Genomic DNA, 9,259 nt, shown 5'->3' on the forward strand with positions numbered 1-9,259 from the left:
ATTATTATTATACCATCAAAATGTCTCAAAGTGCTTCACAGGAATTAGTGGAGTGCAGTAACTATGTATTTTGTAAGAAAATTCCCAAATTCCAACATGGAGTTTGTACTGACATTCCTGGCTAAGATACAAGAAGATAAAAGGTTCATACAGAATTTTTTAATTCCTCCAAAGCATTTGTAACCTTATTGTGGTTAACTAGTTGGAATAAGTAATATTTTTTTTAAAAAGGGAGAACAGAAGGAAATGACACATGTGTGAAATTGTTTTAATAGTATTCAGTAGCTTAGATTTAACAACCATATTAAAGCTAACCTGTTTGAATAGTTTTACAACTATTTTACTTAAGTGACATTGAAACTCTAAGCTTAAGGTTTTGCACTGAGCAACTTATCAACGTTATGTCATCACTTCATATAAAACAGCACTTGGACGGAATATTTACCAACGTGAAAGGCATTATACAACTGTTATTATGTTGCTGTTATTTCCATAATCCCATATTAAACATACTATTCCAGACTTCTCACACTCATTTTAAAATGTACTGAAACACAAGTAACACAAGTTAAATACTTAATATTTTATTTCTTTAAGGTAGAAGCATTTCATCTTTTTATTTACACTACAAATGGGTGATGGTCTCTCTTCAGGAACAGACTGTATTAATTCTGCGTATGTTAGTAATTCACAGGCGTGGCTTGTTTAGTTTCCTCCAACTCTGCTTCCAACCAGCGGAAACTACGGTGGCGTCTCAGAACCTCGAGCACGTTCTGCTCAAGAGGGGTTGGGGTGATTCCCAAATCTTCTAGACCAGGAAGGTCAGGATATTTCATATCCGTGATGTGGAACTGAAATGATTCACACAAAAACATTATTGCAACAGTCATTTCAGAGTATTTGCAAGTCTTTTGGCAGGAAAACTTTCTTCTTTTCAAACAAAAAGCCATTAGCTGATTAAGTAACAACTCATTTTCATCTAAAAGTTTCAAACTGGTTGCCACCAAATAACAAACACTGACATAATTGAACCATAATTCACAGTATAATATCACATACCCTGTCCAACTTGTCACGAGAGGTCCATGGTTCAAATGGATTCAATTCGAAAAACCTTGCTATCAAGCTGGAAGATAAATGAGAGCCATTGTTCAGTCTTAAAACAATTTCTTTAGAAGAAACACATTTAACTTGCCTTTCCGTGACTCATGAACTCATCTTCTGTTAAGACTTGCACATCATGTAGCAAAGAAATTAGTAGTACAGAAGACAAACAAGGATTTAGTTTTAAAATGTTTACCATGATGCATAATATTGATATAGATTTCCCTGGAGGACAGAGGTTCTCAAACAAATTTGTTGGTGGCCTCAGTACGTGTGAAACCACTGCTAAAGGCAATATTTCAGATGATTTTATACAGTAGTGCAACTCAGCATCAATTTAAAGGCGAACTTACATTTGTCTTAGTGAAAGACACAAATTACCAGAATGAACATAGATCACAGTGTGCTAAGAGTTATTTTTGAAATAACAGTTTTATCAACACAATACTTGTCAAATTTGTAAAGTTTATATAAATTTGATTTCACTGTAGGTACTTACTGATAGAAAGGTCTGGGCAACGGATATGAAATAAATGATCTGTGTGCAACAGCAAACACGTATTCCACAAGGTCATGAAGGAGGTATCGATTGGGTCTATTAAAATAAATCAGAATAACATGAACATAATATGAATGTAAAGAACCAAAAACCTCATCATGCTAAGAAATTACAGTAATAATATGATAATCCTGGCATTTGATATCACATCTTTGAGACATCTCGAAGTGCTTCACAAAATATAGTGTAAAGTTGATTGACTGTATAATTTGTGGTGAAACGTGGCAGCCAACTGCGCACGGCAGTGTCCCGCAAGCAGTTGTGGATTGAGTGACCACACTTTTATGGAAGAGAACAGTTCAAACAGGATCTTGCAGTGAATTAAGATATTGGAATTTTATTTCTAGGCCTTGGTTGAAATCCAGTCCAAGTACATGAGGTTAACATGGAAATTGGAAGCCGTTCTCACATTGAGCACCCAGTTTCAATATAATGCACTCCTAGTGGGTCAGTTATAGTATTACTAGCTCTTTCTGCTCAGCCTTAAGCTGACGTTCAGGTCCAGCTCCCGGCCTCTGTAACAGTTTTAGTAGTGAGGCCGATTGGAGAAATACAATGTGAAACTTTCTTCATGCATATAGACCAGCTACATTATGCTCTTTTGATCAAAACTGAATTGGTTAGGCTATTTGGTAAACTCCAAATGGTCCCTCGAGCACTGCAAATTCCTATTCAAAATAAGACAACTAAATGATTCTACAAAACACACACATGCTGTTCAAAAATCAGCTTGACCTCGCAAATACAAATAAGATGGTATTACATCCTGGGGTTCCAAAAGCCAGTTTAAATTGATTGTTTTCATCTACAAGATCACATCAAGGCCATACCCTGTCAGCAAAGCCATTTTGCTCACTTGTAACAAATCTTACCAAGATATTGGGGAGGATACAGCAGCTATAAGCAGTCACAAATAGCAACTTTAAAATCATGATGAACAGCTTTTACGATTTAGTCTCCTGCAGCTCAGATTTAACACTTACCCAACTATAGCATAAGATTTTCCATTGGCGTCAGCTTCTTTTATTGCACTTACAATCGCCTTGGCTACATCCACAACCTGTAAATAAAAAATAGATATATTTATATAATTTGTTAATGAAACTGAAATTTTGCAGGATTATAATTATCTCTTGGCTGATTATTTAAAATTTCTGCAGTAAGTTTGTTTTGACCCTCAACTATCCTTTCTACCTCATATCCGTGCCATGTCCCGCTCTGCCTTCCCCCACCTCATACAGGCATTCATAACATCCCGGTTCAACTACGCAAACTCCCTCCTTGTCGGCCTCCCCCAACTCCTCCCTCCGTAGGTCACAGATCATCCAGAACTCTGCAGCCCATGTCCTCTCCCGCACCAGATTCCGTGATCCTATCACCCCCATCCTCGCTCGACTTCACTGGCTTCCCATCACACAGAGGATACAGTTCAAGATCTTGGTCCTCACCTTCAAAGCCCTCCACGGCCTTGCTCCCCACTACCTCTGCAACCTCCTAACCCCCTATCATCTTGCTCACTTTCTCCGCTCAGAGATCTTGTGCCTGCTTCACATCCCCCACCTTGCCCGCCCCATCATTGGCAGGCAATTCTGACACCATCCTCTGGAACTCCAACCTGCAATCCCTCTGCCTTGCCCCCTCCCTTGCCTCCTTCAAGACACATCTCAAGATCGTGCCTTCCTTCCCTCCTGCTCTTCACCCTTCCTGATCCCGACACCCAGCTCGGATTGTCCCGCGCTTTGGGACGTCCTCCCGATGTGAAAGACGCTATACAAGTGTAATTTTGTTGTTGCAGTACTCACATAAACAGGCTGTTTCACCGTCTTCTTGCCCATGCCAATCAGTGGTACAGCTGCTCCAAACCAGCGCATATCTGGGAAAGAAAACAAATTCTAGAACTGAAAATGAGAACAATTATACATGCACAAATTCCCTGCTCAATTTCAAAAACATTTTAAGTTTCTTTCAAATTAGCTCGCTGTCTTAGAAATAGTTTAATAATCCATCAATCCCATCTGTCAAGATCAATGGTTCACATAAAGAAGACTAACAACTCAATACTACACCAGGTGCCTTCAGCCACTACACTACGCCCTGAAACTCCGGAACTCTCTCCCTCAATCCCTCCACCTTGCCCCCTCCTTCCCTTCCCACCTTCAAATCCCGCCCAAAGAACTTCCTTTTTGACCGTGCTTACGGTCACCTCCACACTCCCTCTGGCTCGGGATCAGTCTCTGCCACTGTCAAGTGATCCGTGGCGTGAAGGCCGCTATATGAATGCAAGTTGTTGTGGTAAAAAGCCTCTTTCTAAATCTTAATTTTTTTTACTGCAAAACCATCGTTGAAGCTGTCCAGGTTCCGGAGATAATCCTATAATAATAATAATACTTGCAATTGATATAGCGCTTTTCACGTCGGGAGGACATCCCAAAGCGCTTCACAGAACACACTGTAAAGTGAAGTGACTGTATATTTGTGGGCGAACGCGGCAGCCAATCGCGCACAGCGATGTCCCACAAACAGTCGTGGATTGAAAATGACCAATTTATTATTGTTTTTGGTTTTGGAGGGATTATTATTAGGCTCTGTGTGGAGTAAGGAAACTTGCCCAAGGTTTCGCCCTCTGCCTGGAATTGAACTCAGGTCTCTCATTTGCAAAGCGAGTGCTCTAACCACTGAGCTACAGGACATATGATTAAAAACAAAATACACAATAGTAGAATATGAATCCGAAAGAAATTCATTACAGGAAACATGGACTGAATTAAGTAACACCTGTCTGCAATGGTCATGCAACTCCAATACAATCATTCAAAATCGGTATTCAAAGTCGCTTTCTTATTTATTATTCATTATAGAGGTCCTTACTTGCAAAATAGTTTAAAAATCGATCTTCTCTTCCAAACAATTCAGATGGTTTCAGTATGACAGCATCAGGGAATTCTTCTCTTACAACTTGCTCGCCCACAGCCTGACAAGAAAGATATGAAATAAATTATTGCACATTTCTCGAACATATAATCGCTTAATACTAAAAGTGTGGTGTTCAGTGTGATTTTGCAATTGAGGTGGGCAAGCCAGACAATTTGAAACTCATTTAGTCAAATGCAACCTTGCTGAGCTCATGCATTGAGGTCACCTGAATGAGATACTGCAGAAGAAAACAATTACAACATGTTGGATTGACATTTATGTATTGGTGAATATCTGCCCCCTTTAGAGGGTGACAGCACTGAGAAACCGTTTTGTGTCACAATCGAGCATTTCCGTATAAGAAGAGGCATGTTGAACAGCAAATCTCCCCTCACTGTGCTTCATCCTCATCTATTGCAAAGCCATATTGTACCAGTGTGAGTTTTTTCCTACTTTCCACGCAAGCTGTCCCGATAGCTTCAGAAAAACTGTCAGATTTGTAATGTGCAGCCAGGGATGTAAAGGGGTTCACATTGCAACTTCATTATGCCATTATCAAATGCAAGGATTATTATTATTATAACCAAAATTCACATTATAAAAAGCATGTTATTGAATGGGCTGCACTACAGCGGTCTCAATTGAGCAGTGTTACACAACATTATTTGGTTTATTGCCCCATTGGTCTTATCATTCTTCCTACCTTTGTTCTTAGAAGCTTGGAAATGCTCTTGATATTAGCATTCAGATGGGAAATGTGGATAAATTTTTCAACTCCAGCCTCCCTGGCTGCAAGAGCAATCTGTCTTGGGATATTGATATTGACATCCTCAAACTTGTAGTTCCTAAAATAAAGAATATGTTTCTAATGGCTGATATATGCAAAGAAGTCACCACAAAGGAATACACCTTCCCTTTATAGGATTAAGCTGTTTATTAAAGATTAGAGTAATTTTATTTATTACATAAAACAAAGATAAAATAATTAATATAATAAAATTAAATTCTGATTTATTAAATGATTATTATTCCATTAAAATGAAATCAACTATGTGCCTGTAAAAAATAAATCCTGATCCTTGCCCTTTTGCCTTTCAAAACCCTGAACCTGCGTCTCTTGATTTCGAGCATTGGCAAGTACAGTAGTGGCTAGATAAAGCTCTCCAAAAATATTTGTAAATACCAACCTCAGAACTAACCAGCTGGCCAAAATATTACCAGTATTTATTGAACCATACCCTAGTTTGTGTCACCACTTGGTGACAGGAGAGGAGAAAATTGAAGAAGAAAATATGGTCAAAATCTCGTTATTTTCAATCTGCGGACCACTTACCATGTTTCCCATTCCCTTCCAACAAGGTTAATAACAACATTGGAATTCTCCACAGCTCGTCTTATAGAATCTTTGTCTCTGGCATCCCAGTGCTGGTAGAACATAAAAATATACTGATTATTTTGGAATGAAGGGACAGTTTAACTGTAACATGCATGACAACCTCACCATTACATGGCTTTCATTGCATATACAGTTTCTGTGAGCCTTACCAGCAAAGTAATTTGCCCAAGATCACCCATTGGCTTGAGATGCATAGTATCATAAGGATCACAGCGATAGGGGATCACGATCTGAGAACCAATGCGCCCTAAAAGTAAAGATAGTGCTTGGGTGAAAAATGTCAGCGTTGCACAAATTGAAATACTTAAGCAGATTATCTTTATAACAATATTGAACATAATGGATACAGAGCACAACATATTCAAAAAGGCATATGAATACTAGTGCCAAACAGAATTTTCAACATCCCCCAAAACATTTTTTTATTTCTTCCTTTGCTGAAAACTGACTTTTGATTTAGGAGTTATCCAGGGCCTCGCCATAGTCCTCAATATTTGTGTGAGTGTACCTCTCCCAGACCACGATCCATGAGCCTATCACTCATATCCTCGCTTGGCTCCACTGGCTCTCCACCCCTCAGCGAATGAAAATCTAAATCCTCACCTTTAAATCATGCAACCGCTTCACCCTATCCCACCTTTGTGATTGGGTAGGGTGACCCTTCCGACAAAGCTATTGCCTTCACTCAACGAACACCGGCCTAATCCATATCCTCTTAGTCTGCACTTTCGGTCATCTCTTACCTCCCCACCCTCTTTGGCTCCCACCACAATCTCGGGTACCCAGCCAGCAAAGTGTCAGGGTGGTGTGAGACATCCTCGCAACACGAAAGGAGCTACATAAATGTAAATGGTATTCCATATCAACATTGAGACACATATTGTAACTCACCAAGTCTGTTAACCACATAGCGACCAAGAAACCCAGTTGCTCCAAAAACTGTAGCCACAATCCCACTGAAAGAAGAACGTCCACCTTTTCCACGAGGAATAATAGCTTGATGAAGCTTCCTCTTTTGAATACGAATGGACTCTACTGTAACAACGCTTGGTGATATAGTACCTGATAATTAAATCAAGTATTTGAATATTATAAAATACAAAATTCAGCAGTTTATAGAGGTCCATTAACATAAATCTTTAAGAATCACAAATCTAATGTAATTCTAAGCAAATATGGTAACACATTGGCTTTGTTATCTGCTCCAAGACTGAAAAGACAACTCAAATTTATAAAACAACCCTCATATAGCGTGCTTCACAAATGTTAGGATTGGACAACAATCAAAGGAAGGGGACTATACAGAGGTGTACCGGTAGGTTTTAAGGCAGAAGTAAAAACAAGATAGCAAGTGAGGGAGTTCCAGAGATTAGGGATAATAATAATAATCCTTGCATTTGATATAGTGCTTTTTACGTCTTCTCGACATCTCAAAGCACTTCACAGAATAGACTGTAAAGTGAATTGACCGTATATTTGTGAGCAGATGTAATGATATTAAATAATCCTTGGATTTGATACATCTGATCACTTCAACGAGACATCTCAAAGCACCTTACAGAATATACAAGCAGAGAGTGGCATAAGGGATCAGAGAGAGGGAGGTGTTCGGGGTTCAAATTCTTAGGCAGATGACTTTGTCGCTGCCTCGACCCTCAGGCCACTGAGACCCTTAAGGCCACTGAGACCCTCATCCGTGCATTCATCACGTCCAGGCGAGACCAGACACCAACTTCCTGCAGGTCAGGCAGCCTCTGTGGAGAAAGGAAAGCGAGTCAGCGTTTCGGGTCCACAATCCCTTCGTCAGAAAGGAAGGGTCGTGGACCCGCAACGTTGACTCAACTTTCCTCTCTCCACAGCTGCTGCCTGACCTGCCGAGTGCGTCCAGGTGCCGCTTCTGGTTTTGTTGTAGAGACGCACGTTGCCGGCGGTGAAGCGGTGGATAAGACGAGGGCCGGGATTCCGAAGTCCAGCCGCCGAGGGAAGACAAGAATGGAGCCGGTGGGGGGGACTGGGAGTCATTTGGCAGCCTTCGGGGGTGCGAGTCAGGAATGCCGGTGGGGTGGGGGGTGGGTGTTGGGAGTTCGGGACGAGCTGGAGCTTTGGGGGGAATGCTGCGAGTGAGGAGACCCGAGAGGGAGCGGGTCAGTGAACAAGAGAAACAATCCTATACACACATACATGTAGAATAACATGGTACATATTCCATATGACAAGGACACCGGGAGGGGGGGGGGGGGGGGCGGCTCCGGGAGGGGATTCCCAGCGTCACACAGCGCAGAGTACGTAACGTTCGGGTTTAAAAAGGAAAGATAAAAGCAGCAGCGCGAGAGGGCCGACTCCGTGCGCACAGGAAAGCGCCCCCGTCACACAATAACCTTTCAAAGCGACGCGAAGGGCAAAGGCCCGAAGCGGCCCCGGGGGGCCTCCGCCCCGCGAAACCCCCCCACCACCACAGCGCCTCCTCCCCGGGTGCCGCTGTAGGGAAGGTGAGGACCCGGTCCGACCCCCCCCCACCCCCCCCAGAGCAGAGCTGACCTGACAGTCGCAGAGCACCGGCTCCTCGGGGGCGCAGCGCAGCCACGGCCGCCATCTTGTCCGCTTCCCAGCAGCCACCGCGCCCGGGGGGGAGGAGCCAGCGCCGAGCATGCGCACACCGCACACACAGCACAGGGGTCACACAGAGGTCACAGAGACCCATCTCTGGTGATGGTGTCTTTCACTCTCTGAGCAGTTGGGAGGGGTTCACCTGTGGATGAGTTGTTAGACTGAGGTCCTGTCTGTCTCTGCTGCTGCTCCTCCCAGGGTTCTGGGCTAATTATTTCCTGACTAACCCCCCCCCACCCCCTCTCTCTCTCTCGCCCCCCCACCCCCTCCCCCAGTCCCCTGATGTTCCGACGGTCAAGACCTCAGGGGTTGGGTGAGCGCAAACTTCCTTCCTTCGCGGCTGAACGCGGACCCCGACGGAAGCCGCCGCCCCTCGGCTTGAAACGCCGACGTCTTCGAATCTCACGGCTCACACCCGCCCGTCCACCCGCCCGGCGCCCAAACCTGTCCGGGCTCGGGAAGCAGCCTTAGGGCGTCGGGTCCGACCCCCGATTCTCCTTCCTCCCTCACATCCGGTCCCTCGCCAGCATCGCACTTCTTCCACCTCCGACGCATCGCCCGTCTCCGCCAATACCTCTCCCCGAAAGCCGCTGAAACCCTGGTCCATGCCTTTGTCACCTCTCAGCTGGACTATTCTAACGCCCTCCACTGCCATCCACAAAATCCAGATTATTCAAAAC

At 43.3% G+C, this 9,259-nt stretch overlaps 1 protein-coding gene across 2 annotated transcripts; it reads right to left on the reverse strand.

Annotated features, from left to right (window-relative positions):
- Positions 1-250: 250 nt before the first annotated feature.
- On the reverse strand, positions 251-8,582 carry ndufa9a (NADH:ubiquinone oxidoreductase subunit A9a). Of its 2 annotated transcripts, none has more exons than XM_007904163.2 (11): positions 7,532-7,611; positions 6,864-7,034; positions 6,122-6,219; positions 5,910-6,001; positions 5,280-5,421; positions 4,532-4,634; positions 3,466-3,536; positions 2,647-2,723; positions 1,604-1,699; positions 1,060-1,126; positions 251-851 (listed from the first exon to the last, which is right to left on the reverse strand). In XM_007904163.2, the coding sequence occupies exons 1-11, from the start codon at positions 7,554-7,556 to the stop codon at positions 681-683; spliced, it is 1,113 nt and encodes a 370-aa protein (XP_007902354.1). In that variant the 5' UTR covers positions 7,557-7,611; the 3' UTR covers positions 251-680.
- Positions 8,583-9,259: the final 677 nt, after the last annotated feature.

Source organism: Callorhinchus milii, unplaced genomic scaffold (assembly GCF_018977255.1).
Source record: "Callorhinchus milii isolate IMCB2004 unplaced genomic scaffold, IMCB_Cmil_1.0 Scaffold5, whole genome shotgun sequence".
NCBI lineage: Eukaryota > Metazoa > Chordata > Chondrichthyes > Chimaeriformes > Callorhinchidae > Callorhinchus > Callorhinchus milii.